The sequence below is a fragment of the Dromaius novaehollandiae genome, chromosome 26 (genome assembly GCF_036370855.1).
Source record: "Dromaius novaehollandiae isolate bDroNov1 chromosome 26, bDroNov1.hap1, whole genome shotgun sequence".
Lineage (NCBI taxonomy): Eukaryota > Metazoa > Chordata > Aves > Casuariiformes > Dromaiidae > Dromaius > Dromaius novaehollandiae.
Genome location: NC_088123.1, coordinates 5,888,332 through 5,915,816, shown reverse-complemented (window position 1 = coordinate 5,915,816; position 27,485 = coordinate 5,888,332). Strand labels below are relative to the sequence as shown.

Sequence of the window (27,485 nt, the reverse complement as noted above, 5' to 3'; positions counted from 1 at the left end):
AATAAGCTTTAAGTCTGAAAGCAAAAATGGTTCTTTTGCTTTCTGCCCAAGTGCATATTACATGTGCAGAAATAAAGACTTCTAAAACTCAGTCTTTTCATAAAATGAGTAATCAAGCATTTCCTAGTGTACAGCAAGTAATTCTTTTAAGAAAGCACTGGTTACATACAAATAAAGGCCAAGGTGACAGTTAAGGACTCATGAAAGGCAAATACCAAATTCAGCTACAAAATATCTTTTAAGTTTATATACAAAGAAAAGCACCAGCTATCAAATTTGCCATTCTGTTCTAACTTACTGTCCTTCCACTAAAAGTCAAATACGTTTAAGATTTTCTTTTTTAAATTAAGAACACAAAGACAAAATTTTTATGTTTTACACTTTTATTAATGCAGTTTCAATTAGGCAGGAACCTGCAATTTCTGAATAGGCCACTTTAGGCTATTCATATAGCTTTGTCATAGCAAAAGAGGTACCTTAAATTTGTATGTGAATGAATAATGTCACATGCTGTGATTATTCAAAACATAGTGCTTCAGTGAAAGTTCAAATATATTTTATACACAGTGATTATGAAAATAGATTTTTTCCATACAATATTTTAATTCTGCCAGCTACAAAATATGATAAAGAAAAATAATTCATTTATTTCTCTAGCCCTAGGAATCTTCTCCCTCTACAACATACACACCACTCTTAATGAAAGTGATGATGTGGGAGAAAGGACTCCAAAAATCCCAATGAAACATTTCCCTTGAACATACAGATTAATTTTACCAAGGACACAGTGTTGTCCTAGAGCCAGATCAAGAGGCCTGGGAATCTGAAAACAACAAAAAAACCCAATTCTGAACCACATGGCTGTGGGATTTTGAGCCCCAGAAGTTCATGTGATATGCCTGAGTCAATCCAACTTGAAAATAAGGGAGAATCCTGCAGTTCCCCCTTAGAAATCATATATTGTTCCTAAACTAATGTTTCTAGATTAATGGCAAAGCAGCATTTTCATAGTCACTATTGAGACAATACAACTTCTGTTCAGAGGGCAGTAAATCCGCACTGCAAGAAGTAAAAGGCAACCCACTGAAGTAGCTGTGGAGGTTCAAACCACTGCTAACAGCATCACAGTCTAAGTTTTGGATACATTTGTTCTTAACTTCCAGTAATAGCTGTATTTCCTTAGATTCAAGGTTAGTTTCAACTTTGGGGTATTCTGAATAAGCATCTGAGGTAAGAGTTCTTGATGCACCTTTTTTTGGTATAGTTTCTTCATGTGTTTTTTGATTGTGTATAAAATAAAAGTTTTGTTAGATGAGAGCTCCTAGAGTGATATTATAGTGGAAACAGCTTATTAAATGAAGTGTACCACTTTCTGCACTGCAGAAGTCACATAGTTCCCTATTTGCTCACAAGTAAAGCAGTTGTAGAAGGGGACTTTTGGCCCATGCAAGAGGCTTCCACAGCCACTTTTAAGCGGGCCCAAAGCGGAATATCAGATTTGGCTGGCAAAGGGTTATTATGCCCATGCTTTCAAGGATTCAGTGTACAAGAGTATTTGCATAGTACATTGAGGGAAACAGGTGCCATTCATCCATATAGCGGAGCAATGACAGGGAGGAAGGAGTATGTGCTGGGGCCCCAAAGCCTCTGCTTTGGAGGCAGCAGATTATATTTCTCTGTCTACATTTAATTGCCCACTAAGAATAAAAAATCTACATGTATTTAAGCTTGGGAGTGGATAGGATATTTGAAAGCAAGAGCATTTTTCTCACCAGCTGTGATAATGCAATTCCACACTAATTTGGAAAGGATTCAAAAAGCCATCCAATTTTTGAACGGGGTTGTTTTAGTTATAACAATCTGCCGTGTATGTAAGGGTTTTCTTTTTGAAAATGCAGTCTCTTCAGTAGAAGGGACTTCCACTGTGTATTTTAGAACATGATAGAGCTGTTCTATACCTGAATACAAACTACTACAAGGCAATAAATTACCCATGACTACAGTTAACTACTGTTTTCACCTCAAAAGAAAAGAGTACCTGAAATTGTCCTGTGGACATTGTCTCAACCACATCTGTCATTTAATACATTGTGCATGAATGAAGAAACTAACTGTAGACACACTAACTAACTGTAAACCTCAACTTTTTTGCTACTATACATGAATAACATTTTCTATTCATATTGCAGCTACAGATTTAATAAATAGAATTGCATATATTGTGCTTTATAAATTAAAATGCATTCCAAAGTGAGGCAATGCTAAACAATGAATCTATTAAAAAAACTAAAAGCCACACATTCCGGTTCTAGAACCGGCCCACTTCCTCACTCTATCCACAAAGGTAGAAACAGTATCTATTTCTCTGTCTTAAATAAAAGCTCCCTCCCCCAAAAGTGATCAGAGAAGAGTTTACTTAGGCACTACTGCAAATATAAGTTGTCTAATAAACATTGCTTCTAACTTAATAAAAGGAGCAGGTGAAAAAAGGTCACAATAAGTGTTTTCATTGCTTCCTGTATAGTAAGTTCTCTTCCCTATCTGACGCTCTGAGACATGTGCAAAGGTGTCAGCATCTCTTCAAAGATAGCTCCTTTTACATTAGATCCCCTCAAATTAGCTTCCTGTAGATCACAACCCGACAGATCACAATTCTAAAGAGTAAAAAAAAAAAAAAAAAGTATTAGTTGAAGTATACCCAGAACTTAGTTCAAAATTTTACCTTAAACACATTTAGAGAGAAGCCACGTACACAACCATTAATTTCAACCTCGTGTAGTCTATCATTCTAGTTCAGAGTTTTAGTTATTTCTTGTAAGAGAGTAGTTGCTTTTCACAGTAACAGCTGGACTTATTTTTAAGTTGTTAAACTTATGCTCTTCATAACAAATTATCTTACAGGAGTTACCAATGCATGCTGAAAAAAAGCTACAGAGAAGCTGCGTCTTGCAATCTCAACAGTTATTACTCTGAATACTTCTCTAATACTTGAGGAAGAACTGCCATGTAAATAGCTTGCAAAATGAGCTAGTTTGTCCTTCTACTGTAATAGAGACAGTGGTGTATATGACATGCCAACAGTCAGGTAAGAGTCTCATTACTCCACAAATGCTGTCCCAGCAGAAAAAACACAAAGCCCAAGCAATGGCATTTCTCTTAAGTGATGGCATGATCTAACATTAACAGTTAAGTTTAACAGTATTTCCATGCATCACTTTTGAGAAGATACAAGCTATTCCTGTGCCTTTGTGGAGCTGGCAAATTCAGGACTTTAGTCTAATCTTCCAAATTGAGTCAGGAATGAAATGTGATTCCCCAGATCATCCATATCTTACTAAAACTCATGAAAAGCTCATCTGTTTTCCTTAAGTACTTATGCATTATGACTAGTTTGAAGCTAGAAAACTCAGCCAAAAGCCAGCAATCTCTAAAATTTTATCAGTTGACTAGTTAGTACATGAAATGAATCATAACTCACTTCCAAATCAGTTCCTGCTAAAGTTGCTCCTCTAAGATTACAGTTTTTTAGTTTTGCATTTTTCAGTGTTGCAACTCTTAGATTAATTCCTGTCATTTGACTGCCTTCCATGTCAACACCTTTCAGGTTAGCCCCTAAAATACACAAAGAGTAGTTTTATGAGAAAGAACAGTCAGAAACTCCGTAACTCCAATGATGCTTGCTCAGACCCATGTAAACTGATAGAGGTCAGGGTAGAACTTGGGATTTAATGATTGTACAGTCACATATTCAATCCCATATTTGTGGCATCTTCTCATGAAAACATGGATTGCACAAACCATGGCTGAATCTTTCACACACCACATGGATATCCTTTATTTAAAAAGGTAAATTGTTCAGTTTCCACACAGTAGCTAATAGACAAAGACTTTTTACCTTCCAAATTAGCTTTAAGGCCTGATGGATCTTCAAAGTTGCACCCTTTTAGAGATGCTCCTTCTGCATTGGAACACAGCATCTTTACCCCCTGGAGGTTTGCACACTGATAAGAGACAGATGATCATTGACATTTATAAAAATGCAAGGATTAACAATACCAAAGATTATCAGATTATACTCTTTGTTTCTCTTTATGGAGTGAATCCTATTAAAGCACAGAACAGTCTTGGTATTGGGAGGCAGTGTAAGTACTTGCTATACTGTTACTCCTCCATCCTTGTAAGAAGGCAGGTAATTCTCTCCCAATGCCTTTTTTCTTTTTTTTTTTTTAACTGTTGTTTCTAGCTTTTCTTCAAAAAGCTTTCAAATTGATCTAGCTACAACAATTCAAGAAAACAAGAACTACAAATGTCTTACACTTATCTGCTTGTTCCAATTCCTCTTTCCTTAAAATAACTAAATGACAGCCCAAGATACAACAATTCTTACATCAAGCACTGATCCAGAGAGGTCAGCTCTTTCGAGATTTGCGCAGCATAAGTTGGCATGTGCTAGGTTGCAACGACTTAGGTTAGCCATCTTAAAGTTTATGTATCGAAGATCTAGACGTGAAAGATCTGCTCCACTAAAATTGAGACCCTTAAAAAAAAAGTTACAGTAGGTGAGGTGTAGCTCTGACAGCAAAACAGTTAAGAGAATTAGAACTGCAATACAACCTTCAGTACTTCAGCTGTAAAATTTACTTTCTACAACACTCTTCTCATTCATACAGAATAATAATAGTACCTAGGATATAGAATTCCTGGAGCATTTGGAACACCAGACATTTATTCTTACAATCCATCTCAGAAGACTTTGCCCCCCACATAAAAACTTTTCTCATATGCAAAAGAATGGAAAGCTTATATGCTCATTATATTTAAATTCAGATCTTCAGAGAGCAAAATATAAGGCACCTCAAGTCAAACCAAACCTAACCTACTGCAAACCAGTACTTATGACATAACAGGAAAAAAACCTGTATCAGATTTATTTAACAAGACTAGCTATTCTGCTACATAAGACTAATGTACAAATTGCTGCTCCAGGAAACCCTCATTCTAAAGGAAAGCACCCCAAACAGCACACTTTAATTGCACATTAAGGTCACTCTGCCATAGCTTGGAATAAAAACTCAACTAAAAAGAGGAAAAAGCACACATATGGCTTAAATTTCATGGGTTTTGTCACATGATGCTGGCAGGGTATATCACCATCAAACCCCAACACTATAGATCAAGACAAAGTTTGCATTTTCGCACCTGACATCGCAGCTCAGACTTGGTTGGGGTTGCCAGCAGGAATCGGACAAACTCCTTTCGAGATATAGGAGAATGATCCTCAGCTGGCTGTGAATTCTGTTGAGAGAGTTGTTTAAAAACTTGTATGGGCAGGACTAAAAATATACATTGCCTGGAAAAACAGGACATGTGCAGTCACATATAAAAGAAAATAAGTTACCTTAATAGCTATTTCTAGATGTTCGATTAATGAATCAATACCAAAAAATCTGGCTTCTTCCAAAACGCCTAACAAAAGAAAGCAGCATTCATTATTTACAAGCAGACACTAAACAAAATAGCATTCTTCCCTTACTGGAGAAGACAGTGTACAGCCACACAAAGAACATGCCAGAAACTTTAGGTTAATCCATCCTTATTATTGCAAGAGGATGAATTCAACAGATTTTCACTTCTTATAACTCCACATCTTAGCTACACTCAAAAAGATGAATAGATCACTTGCTGAAGTTTAAGGAGTCTCTAAGAAATGCATAAGCTAATAAAACTGTCAACCACATACATCATATTAGATGCAACTGGGTAAAGTTAGCTTGCTTTTAGCTGAAGGAAGAAAATAACTCAGAAAGGATGTTTCCAATGCCAGCAGTAGGTTAAAGATAGCAAATCCAAAATGACAGCCACACATTAATCCAATATGGAGAATTTTTAAAGCTCTCAGGATAAATAAGTTTAAACAGTACATCTTCATTAAATCAAATGAGGAATTGAACTGAGAATAAAATGCACCAAATCTTTAGGTGAACATATACAAGTCCCACTGGTTTTATCATGTTTATCTGAAGGCAAAGCTCAACTTCTGAAGCATAATAATTTAGGAGTCATACAGGTTAATACTTACCTAGTAAATTAATGCCATCATTTACAATGAGCTGTCCATGACGCAAATAGTTCAGGATTGGCTCAAAATACTCTGGACTGCGGTCAATTAGGAATGCTCCTCTGTGATCTTGCTTATTTCCCCAAGCATCTGTTTCCACAAAGTACATATATATAATTAAATTTGATGCATTAACAGAAGAGCATTTGCTTCGGTTTCAGATTGTTACTACCAAGGGGTCCTGGATTATGATGACAAACATTTCACTTTAAAGGGCATTTCATTAGAAAAAAGGAAGGAAAATAAGAGCAGGGGAAAATCACCTTAAAAATCTCTCTTTTCTACTCTACATAACTAAAACACACTATCACAGGTATAAGAACCATTGCTAGAATAAAAGCAGTGTTAAGATTTAGTCTACCCCTGCTTCTAACAACTGTCTTGTACAGTGTTTGCCAACTGATTCTGTTGACTACTATTAACAAAGCTGAGTAAGGTGCAAGAAAAAGAAGAAAATCCGATATCAAAATAAAACCCCCAAAGCACCCATTATGGGTGGAAATTATATTCTCAGTTTGTGAGATGTCTGATAAACATCACACAGACATTGGAGAAATAAATTATATGTTCTGTTTTGATATTTTAACACTCAAACAAGAGTTTTACCTTGATGGTGCCTTTTGCTAATTCCTAGGTTAAAAGATAAAGTTTATTTCAATATACTAACCTTTATCCTTAAACATATGAGCCAACATACTGTCAGGTTCCTTATTAACCAAAGTGCTCCTAGAAAATAAAGGTAGTACAATTTTATTTTTCAAATTGAATGTTTTGCTCAAGAGAGACACTCACTGGTTAGAGTGTATTTCCTCCCCTTGGCAGCTTGCAGGTAATAATGGTACATTATATGCATTCCAACAGCTACAATGCTAGACTGATTTAATTTCATATAATGTGATAAAGAAATACATTTCTGGCCTAGTAAACTGAAGTACTGTAAAGATATCTCAAACACAAAGCACTTAGTTAGCTGCCAATATTCCAGGGATAATTCCAGGCCTGTTCAGGCTTTTGATCAGTTTTATTTCACATGTAAACTGTTAAAGAATTACTTTGTTGCAAAACTGTAGTAGCAAATACATAATCCTGAGAAAGCTGCAGAAGTCAAAGCCCCCTGCCCCATACAGAGTGATTTTTCTAGTTCATGAGCATCTGAAGCCTCACAAAATTAATGCACGCTAAGGACAAGCTACTGTAGCTACTTTACTGAAATCAAGTCCTTTCAGAATAAAACCAAACTAGTTGTACTTTTACCGTGTAGTTGTGAAGTATCGGCCTCCAACATTGAGCGTTAACCAATCCGTGTGTGATCCTGTTAGTTCTTCATGAGGTCTCACATCAGTCTGAGGATCTACATAAGTGAGAAGAACACAGTAATTATTAGAAGAATTGTGAATATTTTTGAATCCTCCACATGGTAAAGGTCTCTTTTGAAAAATACCAAAAAAGAAAGTTTCAGATTTACATTAAAACACCACAAAACCTCTTTTCATTAAGCAAAAAATTAAACATAAGAATTACACACACTTACCAATGAATGGTTCCCCTTCACAGACGAACAAAACGTCATCATCTCTACAGGGGGAGAGGGTGGGGGGAGGACAGAAAGAGCAGAAAAATCATTAACCATACTTTTTTGTTCTTTTATATAAGTGACAGTGTAATCTCCTCCTGATTAGTCTCAGGTAAATAATAATCAGTTGCCATCAGTTAGAAGTTCATTATCTGATTTTTATCTTAATCTTGCAGGTTCCAGCAGAGCTTAATACTACCAACTTCACTAGAGACGCTACTGATACGTACCTGTACAAACCTGGTAGGAATCTCTTCTTTTACTTAACCAGTTAAAATTTACACAATAGTTGCTTTTCCCCCCACTCTGGGAGTTTTTTTATGAAGTTAATGCAATGCTACAGTTTGTCTGCCTATTCTAAAAATCTCATCTAAATGCTATCCCACGAGTTTAACAAAAATAAGAATGACATGTGCAAGACTAGAATAGTGGCATGCTCCTGGTATATACCTTGTGCTGTGGATCAGCACAGAGTGATGTTAAATGGCATAAAATGCAGCTTGTATCAATTTCTGACTCATGCTCTGAAGTTTAAGAGACAGTATTATTTTCCTTGAGGCATAAAAGGACCTCTGGCATATTGGTTGGAAATGAGGAGATGATTTTAAGGAAAGCACTGGTTACTGATTAAGGTCAGAGAGTTAATAGGATATTAAGTGTCTTAATCCTCATGCATGATAACTTTTATTGGACAAGCCTTACCTAATCAAGGCGATATCATCAATGAGACCACCTTTTCCATTGTAAACACTAGTTGCTTTTATTCCAAGCTTATTACTAGCCACAGACAGCAAGTCTGATAAAGTCCCATACACAGCCACAACCTGTGAAAGAAAACAGAAGCAGATACTGTGCACAAATAGTTTCTGTCATTTCAGAGTAGTAGGCTATCAGTGTCTTCTCATGGGGAGAGGAAGACATGTATGGACCTTTCCTTAAAAAAAAACAGGGTCACCTTTGATATAAGAAACATGATTCCCTTAAAATGGGGTGATTTACACACCTCTCTGCCAAGACTCCATGTACAGAAGTGGTGGCAACAGTAAAAGAATGCCTGTCAGTACTATAGGAATATTATGACTCAATTGTTTATTTCTCTAAGGAAATCATGGATTACGTTTAGTAGAATTGCAAAGTGGGGCCATTTCCTATTCTGCTTGTGTAGTGGTTGAGCCTTGAAACTTGAGCTACATTCACTCTTGAGACTAGATAGGTTTTAACAAGTCAGGAAAGTTTAAGCAAAATTATTTATTGGCTAGCCAACAGAAAATATTCGCATGCAGTATTGGTCAGATGCGGCAGAGACCTGCAAGCTCTAAACCATTTTGGTTTGATGGTATTTCTTCTAGGCAGAATTTAAGACTAATGGCCATTCCAGACTCAGATGGCCATTTCACAAAAGGCAGCTTCATAAACAGCCTGCAGGACTTAATTTACATCCTTCCCATTGTCACCCAGAGTATCAGGGCCTGAATTAACAACGGCAATACGAAGGTGACTAACTGCAGCACAACGTCAGCAAAGGGATCTTAGCGGTCTGTGATGCCCTTCAGCATTTGCGTGCAGAGACATCAGCAGATGCCGGAATATAGCAAATAAGATCTCCGGCACTGAAGGCCACGCAGGCTTTTCTGGGCACTGCAGCGGCCCGAGGACTAGGCCGCAATGGGGGCAAAACCAGAGCCCGGGGAGCAGCGCGGGAGGCAGAAGGGCGGCGCGAGACCCGCGGGCGCGGAGACCGGCAGTGGTCTCGCCCAGGGCTCCTCCGCGGCACCGGAGGGGAACGCGCGGCGGCGGCGGGCGGCCGGGGGGGAGAGGAGCCGGTAGGGGCGGCAGCGGCCCCCGCCCCGGGCGCTCCGCCGAGCCGCCGGGCAGCGCGAGAGGGGAACGGGCCTGGGGGCTTCGATCCCGCGAGCGGGCAGGGGGCGAGCCCCGCGCGGCGGCCCCAGCACCCGGCGGCGGCGGCAGGGAGGGAGGGAGGGAGGAAGTGAGGCCCTGCCTGCCTGCCTGCCTGCCGGGCCGGGCGGGCCCCGCCGGCCCCCGCCGCCCCTCACCTTCCCGTTCCGGGGGCTGCCGTTAACGAACAGCGTGACCCGCCTCATGCTGCGGCGGCGGCGGCGGCGCCCCGCTCCTCCGGCCGCACCCGGAAGGCAGCGCCCGCTGACGGACATGGGCCGCGGCCAATCGGAGCCGCGCCCGCTGCCCAATAAGGAGCACACCCCGCCGGAGCGGAGGGGCAGCGGGTTGGGCGGGGATGTGCTAATAGGAGCGGGGCGGGAGTAGCGCTGCTCGTAGCCAATCAGAGGAGGAGCAAAGTGCTATATTTGCATACGACTAGAAGCGGAGCCCGGCCTCCTGATTGGTGAGGCCTGTCACGCGGGCGGCGGCGTTCGTTTAACGGACCGTTAGTAAAATGGCACTTCACAGCGTGAGGTACCGGCTTGTGATGCCTCCGCGGCGCAGGCAGACAAAGAGTTCCTCCCCGCTGTGGAGCCCTAGCGGCGCGAGGGGCGGGGAAGGAGGCACGGGACCGGGCTCCCCTGAGCCGCCCTTTCCTCGTGCATTTTTGGCCGTACCGCCTACCGGCTGTTGGGCGCCAAGGGGGAGGGGCGAGGGGTGAAGGCGCGGAGGGATACGCAGTGGTGCGGCCCGGTTTGAATGTGGGAGGCGGGCGCGGGCCTGGCGGTTGTGGGGCAGCGCTGGGGCGGGCGTGAGGGCGGAGGTGAGGGGGCGCCGCAGTGAGGCGGGGGTGAGCCGGCGAGGGGGCGAGTGTGTGCGGAGTGTGGTGCGCTGGGGGGCGGAAGGGGATGGGGAGCAGTGGCGAGGGCTTATAGGGGAGTGGGGTGTGCTGGAAGGGGGGGTGCAGGGTGGGTGTGGTGCACCAGTGCTTGGGGAAGGGGTGCGCTGGTGAGGGGCTGCCCGGGGAAGGGGCCGCACGAGGGAAAAGGGGTGCCTGGGGAAGGGCTGCGCTTCGGTGAGGGGTGCATGGAAAAAGGCTGCGTCATTGGGAACGGCCGATGTTGGATGCTTCTCGCTTGAGTAACCAAGTCTCCTTTCTCCGACCAGATGGATACAGGCATCAGCTTTTGGTGTTCACTTAAAAAAGTTGTACACAGTGTATTTAACAGCTTTAGTTTGTGTGTTGCAAAATGCAGAGAAAACATTTTTTGAAGCTAAAGTTTGTGACTTTCTTGAGTTCTGTGTGCTTGGCTTTTAAATCTAGAAAACAATGCAAAATACGTTAGAATCTTAAACTTTACAAAGTTAAAGTGCTGATACCTGTTGCAACAGTTCTTACAGCAAAGAAATCGCCGCAAAAGTAGTTGTGCTTAATGCAGTTTATATTAATGTAAGATTTAGGTTTGTATAGGATAAAAGCACATTGTATTATTTTACTTGTGTAACGTTTCTTTTGTAAGTTTACACTAGCATGCATTTCTCTGTTTAGCACCAGCCTTATATGTCCTTTTTGTGTAGCCTTCCAGAGAGATGTTTTTTCCCTTTTCGCCCATGCTGCTACCCCCCTTGCTCTAGAAAACTCCTTCAAGAAATTCCTAGATTTGGTAGAAGTTTGCAAACGGTAGCTCCTACCAAATATCTGTTAAATCTCTTTTTCCTTTTGGTGTAGGGAGCTGTAATTACAGGAGGGCAGAGACTGATTAAATATCTCTGTAGTCTTAGAGTACATCATTAACAATGCATAGACGATCTAAAAATATAAATGCTACCCTGGAAGTTAAAGAAAATAAGAGCAGAAGCACTGAAGAGAAGGAAGAGGCCTGTTTCCCTGATCTGTCAAAAGACCAGAAGATTTGCAAAGTGACTCAATCCAAAATCACAGTGGCATCTGAGAAGGAGAATTTTAGTGATGGGAACCAAGTGCCATTGCAAAAACCCATGTCGAAATACACTAAAGACCCAGAGAAAGAATCATACCACAACTGCAAGGATGTTGTTAACTATCAGCTTACTGAATGCTTTGTTGATACACTGAATAGAGATACATTTAGTGAATCTACCTTGCCCTTGAGCAATAAGGAAAATTTTTCAAAAACTAGACCTGTTTCTTTGGGGAGTGAAAGCTACTTGACACCTAGCAGAGATAAAGCAGAAGAAAACTCTGATTGTGGAATATCAGAGAAACTGAGGAGAAAGCCTGTCGATTTTGCTACTATAACAATTGCTGAATTTGGGATTACTCCAGAATCATTTACTAAACAATCTATAGGTAAGGCTGAGTTGACTAATGAAGTCTGTGCTTCTGGGAGGGAACCTTGGAGGTCATCTGGTCCAGCAGCTTCTCAGTATGGGATCAGCTTCAAAATCAGGTTAGGTTCAGGTTGCTCAGGACCATGTCCAGTTGAGTTTGAAATGTCTAAGGATATGACTTTGATGTAATGTTGCTTTAAATCTCCATTTAAATCTTTTTCTATCCAGTTTGTTTGGTGGCAGTGAGTTACTCAATGAAATAATAAGGCAAATTCTGCAAGTATTATTGACAGTTTCCAAATGAGCAATTGAAAAAGGGAAAGACAGAGCTCCTCACTAGAAATACAGTTTAACCATGAGCTTGCTTTCTGTAGTGTTCTCTTTTGTTTGTAGAAAAAGAATGTTCTTTTGTAGAGAAAGAGAATGTAGAGAAAGGAATGTTCTAATTTCTTATTTTTATCTTAGTCGAACAGAGTTCTAGAATCTATTTTTAGAGACTTTGTTCAAAAATAGCATAGAAGAGAAGGAAGGTTTCCTGAGCTGAACATCTCAATCTGGATGTTTCTGTAAACAGCATAAACCCTTCTTTTTAAAAATAATTAAATTAATTAAATTAATCTGTAATTATTTTTTAATTTTTCTCTACCATTTAAAATGCTTTAAGTGTTTTAACATGTAAAGTTTCATAGTTTTTTTTCCTCCTGTGCTGGTTTCAGAGAAGTCTTCAACATTGTTAAAGTTTAGACGAAGATCAACAATTGGAGCGCGAGGGTCCCCAGAAAATAACACACTTATTCGGTACCTTGCCCAACAGAGAAGGAATAGGCAGAAAGAACTCTTTACACAGGTGAGAATCTTTCTCAAATATCTAATGCATCAGTTTATTCCCCTAGGAAACAACATGTAAATCTTCAGATGTAATGTATACTGACAGGAAGAGAAGGTAGGTCTAAGGAAGACAATATAAGAAATAACCGTGGCCTTAATTTTGTTGAATTCTCTTGGGCACCTTACTTTAAAATGGTGAATGCGATAGGTTTTGTTTGATTACAGTCTGGAGTCTTTTTTTCATGTCCAACATACTCGTATATTTTAATTTTTTTAATGTAAACTTTACTTTCCTGCATTTGTCATACTTGATTTATATGTAGTTAAAGTGTTGATAGCTCAAAGTGAAATAAATACTAGCATAAATGACTTATTTTTTAATTAAACTCATTTTTACTCTAACATAAACTGTCAGAAAAGAAATTCTGGATATGATCTAGAGGGATGTATTATGAAACAACAATAAAAGTTAACAGACTTCTTGATCCAATTCCTTTTTTATATATATTTTACCATACAACTGAAGCAGCAGATAGATTATAGGCAAGAATTGCTTGTTCTCAAAGTTTGTGTTATGCTGAAATATAAATACCAAGTAACAGAGACATCCTCATCCTGGAGAAAAAAAAGACTCATGAGGTTTAATTTTGTTTTCACAGGCTAGTCCTTTTAACTATCAAAATGCTGGATCATTAAGGGACAAAATACGTGCTTTTCAAACATCTTTTCAATCAGTGCAAGAAGATGAAGGGAAGATTGGTTTCTCTGGACTCTCACAGGTGGCTGATCCTTCCCAGGAAGCAGGCTATTGTAAGTTAATTATTTCTGGTCAAAAGTTTATCTTAAGCATTAGTTCTTCTTTTAATGCAAAAAAGTGAACCAACAAACACTTAATCTAGAACAAAAATATCTTCCATTATAAGGATTGACCGTGGCTTTTTTTGTGTTTAGTTTGAAGGTTTTCTGTGGGTTTAGACTGAATAGTGATTTCTCAGAATAACCCCTGAAGAAAAGGTTTTCTTTCTATATGTATAACTTCTAATTTACTTTTCACTAAGCATTAGTGTATTCACACTTTCTCACTTCTTCCGTAAAAGCAAAAATGATTTTTAAGCTTATAACAACCGTTGTTAGCTCTTGCAACTGTTATCTGTGTTGATCATGATGTGGAGACTTCTGTTCAATAACTTTTAAGTGTAGTAACTTTAGAAACCATGTTTTACAGTGTTTAGTTTCCTTATTTCTTAATGAAAATATTAAATATTGCAAAAGCAAATCAAGATGGTACTGTGGTAACTATGGGCTGGTGATACTGTAAAGCAAACTGTAATGCTCTACTTTTTCTAGTATTGATGCTCTTTATAACTTTTATATGAAAAAGATTACTCTGTTTTGGAGATTTGGTAATGTTATTTGCAAAGTAGAACTCAATTTCATGCTTATTTTTCTGGGGGGGGGGAATCTAGCTTGTTGAATCTCACCATCGTTTTGGTAAATAAATATAAAAATAGTATTTATGAAAAATCTGAAGTTTGTATTTGTGTATGGGCTTTTTTTGTTGTTGTTGTTAACCAATGCAGCTCAGAACAAAGTACCTTTTACAAAAGAGCGCAACCAGTATCAGTGGAGTGAAAAGTTAATGTCTGTCTACAGTGGAGATGATTCCAAACAAAATTTCACCAACAGCGATAAGGCTGATACCAAGATATGCAGTACCTGGTCTTCACGCCAAGATGTGATTGTCACTGAACCTGCTGCTGCTGGTTCAAAGGTACTATCTGAGTGTGCGTAGAGGATGTGAAGAAGACAGATAGCACTGCAAATTTCCCTTGTAAGAATTTACTTCTTAATATGGAAAGTCAGTGGAAACAATCTTGTATGGAACACTGCTTTGTCTGGACTGACAGAAAATATGGCCTAACCTCAGATATCTGTTGCTGGTTCTTCCGAGGCTGTGCTGAGTTTTCTGTTATATACAAATATTAAATGTGGTTGCTATAAGTCGTTCTAGTCAAAAAGATTATGTTGTATTCTGATAATCAAAGGGAAAATTTATTTTATTCTATTAATAAAATGTAAATATTTCTCAATTCCAGTTTTTGAATCCATAGCTGCAACTATGTGGGATCGCAAATCCACAGATTTGGCCAATAAAACCTTACAGAAGTCAGCTCCAACTTTATTAATCATTGCCTTTGAATGCCATTTTTAATCTTCATCTCTTATGTTTGGCAATTATTTGATATCCCATGCAAAGAAAAGAACAAAGTATTGTATACAGATGGAGAAATTAATCTGTGGGAAATATCTTGCATATATATATGTGTATCTAGTGGTGTTTTTATTAGTGTCATATATTTAAAAAAAAAAAAGCAAGTGAGGGTCTGCCTTTGTCGGACATGTTACATTGCTCTGATGTTGCACGACCCAGAAGCTTCTGAGCTGTAAAACACCTGCAATAGTGTGAACAGTTATATGGAGTTTAGGAAGAAACTTCATAAACTAGTGATTAAAATATAAAGGGTTTTTTATTGCATCTCTTTCATTTCTGACATATAATCCTTTAAGCATTTAGCCTTGTTTTGGGAAAACTAATTCAATTAAAGTAGTAGATGATTGAGAAAACTTTGAAATCCTTATCCTTGAAGGGGTTAAAAAGCTCTGTAGTTCATGCTATTTTAAAAGGCACCATTTACAAGTAGTTACTGACCAGATATGGTGAAAAGTGCTTCCCTATTGTTAAGTCCTGTATTTAATAGACTTGCAGTTCATCTTTTACTGTGTTTTGTCCAGTTTCAGGTTATTCATGGTATGTAGTGAAAATTACACTATCCTGCCCTAACTTTGAGTATTGAGATTGATTTGAAAAACTTATGGTTCTTTGGCCAGATAAGTGTGAAATATTCTTGTTAGATTAAAATATTCAGCAAATGGATGAAAGAGAAATATTTTCTACTGTATTTAACAGCTGTTATTTCAGTTGAGGATTGAGAAACCTCAGTATTCTTCCACACTTTTTTCCCTTTTAAGAATGGGAGATATTTGTGACATTAGTAAATAACCACTTGAAGCAATACTTCAAAAAATGAATAATGAGGAGAGAGGCAAAGCAGATCAGTATCAAGTGCTTCACAAAAAAATGCCAACATTATATTTTTAATTTCTTTATTGTGTCATTACATATAATAACTTTGTACTCTACTTATCACTTTTTCTCTAGAAACCGATTTGTGAGCAACAAAATGCTCTTGAGTTTTCGGAAGCTGATCTGATTAAAGATACCTTAGAAACAAGCTGTGGTAAGAGAATTCATCGCTACTATAGTTTTTGTTATATTCATATGAGAAACTAAAAAAACTAGAGTATTTGTATCAGAAGCAGTGAACCCATATCTGTCGTCTTGTCTATGATTTGTAACGCAGTAGAAACTTGATGCAACTTTGACATAAAGGCTGACTGGGGATGTGATAACAAGAACAAATAAGTAACAACAAAAAAAGGCCCATACACAAGAACAAAAAAGTAATGTGATAACAAGAACAAATAAGTAACAAGAACAAATAAGAACAAATAAGGCTCAGGTCCCAGTTTAAAAACTGAATTCATAGCTCTTCCTTGAGTACAGTATAGCATTAAACAGGTGTTTTATTGGAGGACAGTTCACAGAGAGAGAAAATAGCTTTTAATAGAGAAGCTGAAATGTTTGGGGTGAGGACGGGGCAAGTTTTTGAGTATGCAAGCCCTTTTTCAATTCTGATACCAAAAGCAAGCCCCAAAATAAACACAGGATGGAAATAATGTCTTTGTGTTTCCCTTAATTTTGTTAGCCAGACAATTCTTAGGGAAGTGTAGTTGAGCAGTTTATCTCTGAAGCAGAGAGGAATGTTAATGTAGAGAGCGCTCTTCTGGACTGAGTATAATTTTTTCATGGTTTACATGGATGAGATACAAATCCTTATGCAAAATCTCTTCAGGTAATACTCCCTTTTCATCTTTATATGTTGTATAAATTTCTGAAATATGAAACATAGGTGATGAACAGTAGCAGCAGAAATTTAGAGAAGAATGAATTTAGTAATTTAGAAGAATGAAATACTGGGTGATGTTGATGCACACAGTCTATTGACTGAGACATGTATATTTATAATTTATGTTGCTGGAGCTGAAGTATTCTCAATTTTACTTCAGTCTTTAATTTTCATATCTGTTTACTTGCTCTGAAGATTTCAGTCCTGACTGTGTCACTAAAGAAAGTAGAAGTAATGTTACATCAGATCTAAGCAGAAAGAAAGTTATTTTTGCAGAAGAACTGAGCCTGGAAACATTTGATGAAACCAAGCCACCTATCACACCACTACAAACAGGAAATGTTTTATTAAATGAACATATACAGAGCGGGTCCCGTCTTCGATCTGTATTGAAGAAAACACCAGGAAAGCAAATAATGGATGGCGTGAAGGTTGGTTGACTGACTTGAGCGTAGATACTAAGGATGCACTTCTGCAGTCATTATTGAACTCTTCAAAGTTGAATCATGGTTAAAGATACTTTTTTGACTATTGATAAAACCATGCATCAGAAAGATATTCATAGATAAGATCAAGTTCTGTCTGCTGTTTGCTAATCTTAAAAGCTTTGATGCTTTCATGTTACCAGAAGCTATATGTGTGTGCTGTTGTGCTTTACTTGTTTAGAAAACAAATAGGTTTGTTAAACGATTGGACTGATTATTAAACGTTACTTAAAGAAAAAATTATTTTCATTTCTGATTTGAACAAGGGCAATATTTAAATACCATTGAATAGATGGTTGCTAAATGTGCCTATCAGTCAATAGAAGTGTCACTTAAATCTGATAGGTATCAGACAATCCTGTTGACAGAAGAGGAGGTGAATGTCTCAAAGTCTGCAGTACCACAAACTTCTGTGAATTATTGCAAGCAGGTCAGATTCCATTTTTATGTTTTTCTGTGAATAGGCACCGTATTTCATAGAATCATAAGGTTTTGTTCCTTACAATGTCTGAAGAACGATGTGCATATGAACCATATAGCTCTTGCATGACATCTTACTGAGTGAAGTGGAAAATAAGGTTACAAAGGAAAATGTCTATTTAAAAAAAGAAAAACCTTTACTAAGAGTCTAATAGCAGGAGTTATGGAATCGCCTATTTTACAAGAAATTTTACACTTCTGTCAACTAGAGCTTGTAGAATAGTTGGTCTTGATTTTTCTAATCTTCTCTTTTCCACCTTCATTGATTTTTTGATACTGTGACAGAACTATACTGAAAATTCTGGTTGAATCCCAAGGCCTCCAAGGGTTGTATTTTGCTGTTCAGTCAGGAGATGGTTTTTAAGAGAATGTTAAGACCCTTGAGGAGACCTATGAATTGAAAATTGTATTTTAAGTTCACTAAGCAGTCAATATGTCCTCTTACAATAGAGGAAACTGAAGAACACAGCTGTGAAAAGCGACAGAAGAAAAAAGTTACTTTTGGAGAAGATCTAAGTCCAGAAATATTTGACAAAACTTTGCCCGCAAATACTCCATTGCGCAAAGGTGCAACGCCCGTCCGTCATCCAGGATCACAAAGCAACAGTCCATTTACAAGATCAAGTCTGACTGAAGAACTGTCCCAGCCAAACTTTGACTGCAGTGATGTAAGTTTGTTTAAACTATAAAAACAGCTTCATACAGTCTCCTAGAATGTTTATTTCCAGACTGGTTTTTGAAAAGAAGTTTTCAAAATGTTAAAATGCAGACTGCTTGATGCTTTAGAATGACATGTTAAGAACCTTTCTTGTTTTTTTTCCATTGTTTTATGAATTCTGAATAGCATTTCTGCCTGTAAAGCTGGGTTTAAAACTGGTAGCGTATTGAACGCTCTTAGCTTGGCTTGTGTGTCCACTTCTGATATCATATATTTCTTTTTGTTACATGCAGCAAACAAGTTGCATCATCCTTTAAGACAGAACATATTATCTGACTGTTCCAAACTCTTAACGGACAAAGTATTTTTCAGTATATTTCTGTGTATAGTATATTGGTAGTAAATTAAACTTTAATTTTTATTGTTTATCATAAAGGAATGTGTTGAACCTCTTCAAGAGTTAGTGGAGGATTATGTTGGTGCAGAAAACTTCTTATCCGTTGAAAATATGGAAGGTAACCTTGAATTGTGTTTTGTCCTTAATTCTGTCTCTGAGCTATGCATCATTCTGTATCTGAAAATAGAGAGATGCCACAGATTTTTATATGAGATGTATTAAAACTTAATGCTAACATTTAAATGTTCTTGCCTTCTCGTAAAGTTTTTTGCTGTAGCTGCAGTGTTTGTTCACTGTGTAGTTTAAATAGGTGTTACTTGAACTTTTAGTATTTTTTTGTGGTAGTGGCTGATCTAATTAGACTTGTTGTTTGCACGTTAGTGGAATATTATTTTCTTAACAGAGCACTGAATTTAGGTTGTCTTGTGAGCTGAACATGAGAGACATGATGTGAAAGAATATGAAAGCTTTTATCATCCTGAATTCAGTTTTAGGACTTTTAAAATTCAGTTCCAGCTTTTACTAAAGAGTGCATGCATCTCGGCACTACTAGCAGGTGTACAGGATCAATTTCCTGGTGTTAAGTTGAATATAATAGACCCTAGTGGATACTATATAAAGTGGTACTAAGTTGTAGATGTTCTCTAAATTCATTTGAAAGTTTAAGTAATTGGACTTACTGTCTTGATCCTGTTATTGTAGTTTCAATGTTTTTTAAATAGCAAGCAAAACAAAGGGAAGGGAAGGGTTCCTACAAAAAAATTCCTGCAGATTTTGTTTTCTTCTGTTTTGATTTATTTTTGTAAGGAAAACTGTCAAGCTTTATATCTCTTCATATTTCATAGCCCTTTATGTGCATTACTCAAGACTAAGATAATTAAACATGCTGTGCCTGATGATAAAAATTACTTGGATAGCCTCCTCAAAATGTGATTTACTTTGTGCTAAAACTGAAATAATATTTTATTTTGTTTATATATAATATTAGAAACTGACAGATCTTTTATGAGAAGAACTCGGTCCTGTACTAAAAGAAAGGTAAGTTTCTTTAGTGATGATGTTTAATTTTATTTCTTAAAACAGAACTCAGTGTTCTTTATATCTCTTAATGTTTATCAGAATTCTTTTATACCCTCAGGTATGAAGATTGTTTAGAACCAGGTGTATGGAAATGTATCCTGTTAGTGTAGCTTTCTTAAGGAAAATTCATTTTTGACCAAAATTGGTTTTCCAGTTATTAAAAACAACTTCAGCTGAAGACTCATACTTAAATTTACTATTTCTATTGAATTTTCCAGGAACTTTCTCATATAGCTACCACAGAAAGTTTAGAAGAGACTTGTTCATGGACTTTCATTCATAAGAGAGTGAATGACATGGAGATTCACTTATGGAAATCTAAAAAGTTATAATCGCACCAAAATTAAGAATGGAAACAAAGTTTTCTGTCTAATTTTTCTGTTTGGTTTAATTTCCTCAAGATATAGGAGTGTAAGAGACAGGCTAGTAAATCTGAGTTTATTCTGCAAACTGTGGTGCCTTTTCAGTATCACTGGAAATGACTGTGTTCCAAGTCCACTTTTCAACGCGTTCAGACGTTCAATCTCGTTAACATTTTTGTCCACTAGCCATAGGCCAGGCAGAACATCATACAGGAATCCCTCTGGTTGCTGGAACTTCAAAGTGCATAGAACTTATTGTACAGCATTTTCTATAAGAAATGTTTTTAGACTTGCTCTAGTGATGTGTTAGTTTAAGAACTATTGGTGGGGGAAGAGGGGATAAAAAACGTAATACAAAAAAAGCAACCCATCGTCTCTGAAAGAAATAGTAAAATTAACATTTACTATTTTCTCATTAGAATACTTGCACTGTATGTGTAGAGGCTGTCTCTATAAATCTGAATTTCTGACTTTGAGTCTTTAAATTCTATGACTTCATGTATGCGCACACATACGCACCCAAACAACTTAAATTTTATGTTCCTCAACAGTATAGCAACATTTCAGAGGGGACTGATTTTATCATCTCAAAAGCCGCAAGTGCTAAGAATACTAACAATGCTAAAAATCCAAGAAAGAACAAATTTCAAAGACAAAAGAACATAACCGCATCTGCTGCCAAGAAGACACCAGTAAGTGACAGCCCACTGTAATTTGTGAATAATGCCTTTATTTCTCTGTCCAAATGTCTTCTGCAATTAAGTTTTTCCTGTGTATATTTCCCAAGATTATTTTGATCTTTGTAGTAAAGACTTTCCAAAAAGTTTTTTTTTCCTCTTGCTGCCAGTATTTTTCTTCTTTCTATCTTGTTTCCCTAGATTCCCTGCCACATACCTTTTTTTTAATTGTTTGTTAAGGTTGGCTAGTAGGGTGTTAAATACTCTTTACTTTTGGGGCAAAAAGGATGCTTCACAGAGATAAAGGGAGGGACCTTTCAGACCTCACTGACAGAAAATGAGCTTAAGGTTCTCCTCAAGAGTATGTAGTAGTAACTCTTTAAACTTGCCCAGTTATATGCCAGTTTGTTTTAAGTATTGCAAAGGTGTGAGACTTTTAAAGTATTTGAGCTTTTCTTGTACTGGAAAGGAAAGCATATATTTGTTTTTAAACCGGAAAGACACAAATAAACATGAATGAAGAATCTATAGTTTTGTGCTGAAAGACTCTTCTCTGTGGTTTCTGGATTTGGTTAAGCGATACAAAAATCGGTTCTCGTATTTGAGAAGTAATTCTTCTGAGCCTTTCAGATTTAGGTTAATTTGTAGATGGTAAAACAGGTGGAACCTTGATTTTGAGGAAATCAGTTTTCCATCAAAATCCAGAAATGATGTCACTTGTTTGAAAATATTGCAAAGGATCATTATAATTGCATTTTACTCTATTCAATCTCTTCAGAGAGTAAAACATACAAGCTATGGAAAAAGAAGAAGAAAGAAAAAGGTAAAGAAATCTTTATATGGGGAAAGAGAAATGGCTTCCAAGAAACCTCTCCTGAGCCCAATCCCAGAGATTCCAGAGGTTTTCTCTTCTGCCTCATCTCCAAACACACCAATACAAATGCAAGACAAACACAAGACAAATGCAGTTTTTCCAGGTAATGTGCTTTTTAATTTTGTTTTGCCTTCTTTTGTTGCTTCTGATTTTTTTTATTTTGTACCACTATTTATTAAACTGTTGATAGCTATCATGTTCTGTGTATATGTAGAGCCCAGTATGCATTTTTTGACCTTTAATGATTTCTGGAGTGCAATGAAGGAGAAATAAATAGTAATCTGTAATAGTAGAGCCCAGTGGATCTAATATGTCATAATTTCAAACTGGATAAATTTCACTGTTATGGAACTCCAGTGTAAAGCTGATGGCTTTACCAGACCAAAAAAAGAAAAGCCTCTCTGTAATTTGACTGGACTCTGCTATTTTCTTTTTCTTTAAAACTGATAAGTTGGGCCTGAATAGGTGAATAATGTGTAGTATCTTTCTGGATAGGTTTTGTTAATGCTAGTTATCTGAAATGATTGTTTAGAAGGTTACTTTTGTGTGAGTAAAAAAAACTGTAAAGTTTTTACTATAATATTTAAAAAATTGATTTAAAAAAATGTTTGCGACTAGAGTCAAGTAATGCTGTGTTTATTCTAATTCAAATGGCTTTTAGATAACTCCAAATCCAGGAATGCTTATGAGGATGTGCAACAGAAGAAAGTGGTTGAAAGAATGAAAGGAAAAAACATCCATGCAATTCACTCATGTCCAGACTCTAAGGACATTTTGGAAGCCAGCAGCTCCAATGATGCAGTGTTTCAGACTTCAGATGGTGATCCAAAGTCTGTTTCAAGCACTGATTACCAGGTAACTGATCTGTTTAAGGATATGCCATTAGAAAATAAGTCAGAACTGTAGTTTGCTAGATCAAACAAAGTAATATTCTGGGGCAAGAAAAAAATTAACTGTAAGGGTTGTTAAACACTGGAGCAGCCTGCCAGGAAAGGCCGTGGAATCTCTGACCTTGGAGGTAGTTGAAACTCAACAAGGCCTTGAGCAACATAATCTAAGTTGGCACCGCTTTGGAGCAGGTTCCTTCTAACATACAGAATTCTGTGATTTTTGAGAATGAGTAGACTACTGAGGAAAACAAGTAGCAGTAGTCCAGTTATCAGCTATTTGAAACCATTTTGAGTAGATTACCTTTCACCTGTAATTAAAAAATATATATATATTTGCAGTTTGCAAACACTGTTGTGCCAGAAGCAAAGTACATATTTGATATGTCTGACCACGTCCAGCAAGGTGAAGAGACTGCATGTATAGAAGAAGAAAAAAAAAGCAATTCCTTAATAGAAAACAAGAAGTTATGGGGGAATTTCCTAAATAAGGCAGAGCTGCTAACAGCGCTAGAATTCTTGGAACCTCAGGACACTGGTGTACATGAGGATGCCCGAAGAATGGAGTGTTCACCGAAAGGCTGTTCAAGAGGTAGACCACCAAGAAGAGGAAGAAGTAGTACTGTCTATGTTCCTTATACTGAAAACTTCCATTTTGAGACAACTGGAAGCAATCTTCCAGTTTCTTCTTTTAATGTGGAAGAAGTCCTATCTGCTCCTCAACTGAAAAATGACTCCTTAGAAGAGCCTTTTAGAAGAATGAGTGATGATAGTGGTGGGAAAAGGAGGGTGAGACGCAGCATGAGACTACATAAAGATGCAGAAACGGAAGGACTTGCGTGGATTCAAGTGCCTGATGAGATTCAAGTGAAACCTCCGCTGTTAGCTTCCTGTTGCAAAATTAGGAGAAGAACAATAAGCATGTCTGTTCTTAAAGAATCTGAGAAAGTTCACCATAGAGAAGAAAACCTCATCCAATTTTCAGTACCAGCAAAGGAAACCAATGACTCTGTTCATCTTGCTGATGGTCCTTGCAAAAGGTGGAGGAGGAAAAGCATGTGTGTATCCACACCTCAAGAAACAGGAAATTGGTCTCAAACCCAGAAAAGGAGCATAACAGAATTGGGATACAGGAAGGATAGAAGTAACCAAAAACACTGTGAAGAAGTAGAAATATCTCTTGAAAACCAGTCTGACATTTAGCAAAACTTCAGCTACCTCTGATTATGAAAGAAAAGGTCAGTATTTTAATATAGATATTCTCTGTCCTAAGTGCTGTTCAGAAATAAGACATTGTGTCTTTCTTCCACTTCAGGCATTACATAAACATTACTTCCTTACTCATTTTCTGAATAACTTAAAAGTGCTTTTCCTTGTCTTGATGACTCTAAAATACTTAAAAATCAGAACTGTAAGGAAGACCTAGCTTGGCTCAGAGAATTTGTTTAGTAGACAGTAATGACAGGTAGTCAAGAGGATAAAACTTTTTCTCCCATGATGAACTGAATTTTGATATCACCTCTTTATTCTAGTCCGCATCCTTACTTGTGTGTTTTCGTACTGTGGTGCTGTCTTCAGAATAATGAATTAACAACAATTAAATGCTGCTAACATGTTATAAAAACTGGACAAATTTTCTGCAATGCTAGTTCAATCATTTCAAGAAGGAAAAGATGAATTTCTTCTCAACAGGGATATACTTGGTCATGGTACTTGCACAACAGCGTGGTGGGTTTTGCCCTTGAAACTTAGTCGTGAATATTAGTTGAGATTTGTTTTATAGGCCATCTTGGCACATTTGCCCCACTCACTAAGGCATAATCAGCATATGAAGTTGTTAAATGGAGAAATGCCAGCAAACGTGTGTGGCTCTTGGCTGTTGTAAGTAAAGAGGAACAAAGCTGATAGCTCTAAAGATGCAAACTGTAGTGACAGGCTACATTTTAGACAGGTGTGAATTGATACTAATCCATTTTTTGCTGATAGGGCTTTTTCCTTTTTTTGAAAGAACAGGATTCAAGCCTAAGTTTTGTTATATTTTGAAGTTTAATCACAGTATATAAAATCTGAGTTTGTCTTTAGTAGTTAAACTATGATGTTGTATGGCCATGTATGCCCTTTCAGCTATAATTGCTTGAAATGTTGATATTTCCCATGTGCTGGATCTTTCTCTATATATTGCTTTTATAAGTAATTTATTTTAAAAATATGAAATCCATGTTTTCTTCCAGATTTCAAAAACATCCTAAAAAAATTGAAATTCGCTGCAAATAAGATGATAAAGAAACAACCTCTGGCTTGGAGGGGCAGGGGAGAAGGGGGAAGCTGTTCCCATCTTCTGTACAGATTTTATTTTATCTTCTGGCACCAGCTGGGGTAGAGTTCATATAACTGAGGGCTAAATTTTGTATTAGAGTTACTAAACTATGCTTCTTTGGAAAGGTTAATCTTTAAAAACCCCTTTTAAATATTTATTGTATGTAACATACTAATTTTTAAAAATTAATTTGGCTAAGAAAAGTCAGTGTCCAGAAATGAAGTACAACTTTATTGTATGATATATGTTTCAATCTTCAATGTATATGTACTAAATATAGTGCATAATATTCAGTAGTTGACCTGTCATCCTACTCTTTTCATTTGTCCAGTTTGAGCAGTGTAATAAAAAATGATGACTATAGGTGGTCTACTTAAACATTTGGCATTACTTTGATTTCTCATGCTGTTCTGTTTCAGCCCTAGTGAAATACCTGTGCCAGCTTTCAGGAGATAGCTCCATGTTGAAAATGACCTCTGCTGTGACCTTGTTTTTATCATTATTGATGTGGAATAAAATATTTTATGTGCTTGCCTGCTTTTATAAAGCTTAAAAGAAACAGAACAGTTTCATTTTTATGCATGTTTTACTTCTCTCTACAGACATCATCAGTTTTTCCCAAGACAAGAAATCCTAAGGCAACTTGAAAGAAACTTCATTAATTAAATGCTGTTCATCTTGTCCTGCTTTAGAAACATTACTGAAGTTATCCAAACAATCTCCTTGATTTTATTTTGGGGTTTGTTTTTGTGTCACAATGAAAACTTTAGATTGGGAAACAGGATGGCAACAGTTACTTGGGTTGAATCTTCTTATGATAGCAGTATGTTGGTTTACCAGGAGAGGGCAGTCTGACATGAGTTTTTATGGGCAAATCTGAATTATTTTGAAAACTACATCATAGTGTACAACATCATTGAAAATTGCTAGCTAAGGATAAAACTTAAAGCTACTTGAGTTTAAAACTAGCTATTAATAGCTGCTATTTCTAATATCAAAAATAATCAAAACTAGTTTTTAACAGTAATTGAACCATTCTTCTAAGCATTAAAATTAATCTATACTAGAAAGGTGAAATGCTTATGCATTACATTCTGGGTATGAATTTCTATGTGGAAAGTGTATAGCATGCTTTTAAACACAATAGAGATCTACAATTGCAGCTGAAATCTTAGGGTTTACCTGTTATATTAAATCTAGCAGTGAGTGAAACCTGAGATTTTGGGCCTCCGATACTGAATAGCAGACTTGAATATTCAGGTCAGCTAAAGGGATGTCTTGGAAGAAGAGGCAGTAAATTAGTGTATATGATACTAGAAGGCTTAGTTTCTAAAATGCTGCCCAGAATGTGCTTTTTGTAATGTTGCTGACTTATGCACCAAATACAGCAGCAATGGAAGAGAATTCTCCCTCAGAGGTTTCATGGTGGATGGGTTAAGTGCACTTTAGATGTGAAGTGTAAGTAAAATCAGAAATAAAAGAGCTAGGCAAAGGGGAAGAAAAACAAAGTTTGGATTTGCCTCATGGCACAACTTGGTTGAAAAGAGTTGTTAGGAATTACATGTAGATGCTTGACTGCAATTTGCAGGGCTTAAATGGGGGTGAGGTTGTAGCCTACAGAGATATAAAGAGGTTGAAGTAACTAGGTTTAATCTGGAGAGAAGACTTGAGACAAGTCTTCAGTTATGCAGAAGGCTGTAAGCGGGGGGCATGGTTAATAGTCTGTTCTCCATATCCATACCAAATGGAACAAGAAATAATGTGTTTAAATTAGAGGAAAATATCTCTGATAGACATTTTAAAAGTTCCAGCAGTAGAGATAGTTGAGCACTGGAATACATTGCCTTGGGAAGTTGTGGAATCTCCATCATTGGAGGCATTTAAGAACAGATTAAACAAATATCTGTCAGGAATGACATATGATCCTTCCTTGGGGTAAGAATAGGGCCTGGATGGCCTCTTGAGGTCCCTTCTGGCTGTTTTCTATGATTGCTAGAGATTAGGGATGCAAGGGGTGAATTGGGACTTGACTGTAGTTAAGACCTGAGTTAGTATCTATCACAGAATAGGGAGTGGGAGATTTGCTAATGCTAGTTGTTGTTCAGCTTGGGAGGGAACAGGGGAATTTGGGACAGGGCTCTTCATCTTTGGAGTGTATCTGTAAATGTAAGGCTAACAAAAAGGTCTTGATACTTTAAACATTCGGATCTCGTGCGACTTTCACTTTTAGGAAGAGAAAAATATCTGTATGGACTCCTGGCATAGTGTGGCCTGCGCGCTGATGGCCATGCTGTTATGCAGGAAGTGAGAGTTCTGACGCTGACTCTTTGCCATCACTTTTTACACATTTGAACAGTAGAGTGAACAATGCTGTCTCATCCAAATGATGGGTCCTAGAAAGAGAGTGATTATTTTGCCACCCTGTTGTAAATGATGTCATTAACAAGCAAGGGCAATTACTGCTTTTGGTTACACTGTCCCATGAAGTTCAATCTTATAGCTGAATATCTGA

At 37.4% G+C, this 27,485-nt stretch overlaps 2 protein-coding genes across 3 annotated transcripts; one reads left to right on the top strand and one right to left on the bottom strand.

Annotated features, from left to right (window-relative positions):
- Positions 1–365: 365 nt before the first annotated feature.
- KCTD9 (potassium channel tetramerization domain containing 9) lies at positions 366–9,903 on the bottom strand. The gene is made up of 12 exons (XM_026122385.2): positions 9,746–9,903; positions 8,394–8,515; positions 7,650–7,693; positions 7,373–7,469; positions 6,786–6,844; positions 6,080–6,208; positions 5,399–5,466; positions 5,200–5,295; positions 4,388–4,537; positions 3,896–4,001; positions 3,479–3,612; positions 366–2,654 (listed from the first exon to the last, which is right to left on the bottom strand). The coding sequence occupies exons 1-12, from the start codon at positions 9,860–9,862 to the stop codon at positions 2,538–2,540; spliced, it is 1,239 nt and encodes a 412-aa protein (XP_025978170.2). The 5' UTR covers positions 9,863–9,903; the 3' UTR covers positions 366–2,537.
- A 444-nt stretch (positions 9,904–10,347) lies between these two features.
- CDCA2 (cell division cycle associated 2) lies at positions 10,348–25,673 on the top strand. Of its 2 annotated transcripts, none has more exons than XM_064497797.1 (16): positions 10,348–10,413; positions 11,320–11,919; positions 12,617–12,747; positions 13,388–13,538; positions 14,309–14,499; positions 15,949–16,027; positions 16,952–17,187; positions 17,587–17,671; positions 18,172–18,389; positions 18,816–18,894; positions 19,765–19,814; positions 20,770–20,910; positions 21,674–21,872; positions 22,431–22,624; positions 22,999–23,894; positions 25,393–25,673. In XM_064497797.1, exons 2-15 carry the CDS (start codon positions 11,388–11,390, stop codon positions 23,857–23,859), a joined length of 3,147 nt encoding a protein of 1,048 aa, XP_064353867.1. In that variant the 5' UTR covers positions 10,348–10,413; positions 11,320–11,387; the 3' UTR covers positions 23,860–23,894; positions 25,393–25,673. The 2 variants fall into 2 exon arrangements, with proteins under 2 accessions (XP_064353867.1, XP_025978089.2); XM_026122304.2 differs by having other exon boundaries at positions 24,888–25,673.
- The last annotated feature ends 1,812 nt before the right edge of the window (positions 25,674–27,485 follow it).

Bases quoted from the DNA above. Each gene is read 5' to 3' on its own strand.
- KCTD9 (XM_026122385.2), bottom strand. From the start codon at position 9,862: ATGTCCGTCAGCGGGCGCTGCCTTCCGGGTGCGGCCGGAGGAGCGGGG. The intron at 5,467-6,079 runs GTAAGTATTAAC...TTCTTTTGTTAG, and splicing joins TGATGGCATTAATTTACTAG to GCGTTTTGGAAGAAGCCAGA. The intron at 2,655-3,478 runs GTGAGTTATGAT...TTTACTCTTTAG, and splicing joins TAGCAGGAACTGATTTGGAA to AATTGTGATCTGTCGGGTTG.
- CDCA2 (XM_064497797.1), top strand. From the start codon at position 11,388: ATGCATAGACGATCTAAAAATATAAATGCTACCCTGGAAGTTAAAGAA. The intron at 19,815-20,769 runs GTAAGTTTCTTT...GTTCCTCAACAG, and splicing joins GGTCCTGTACTAAAAGAAAG to TATAGCAACATTTCAGAGGG. The intron at 21,873-22,430 runs GTAATGTGCTTT...AATGGCTTTTAG, and splicing joins GACAAATGCAGTTTTTCCAG to ATAACTCCAAATCCAGGAAT.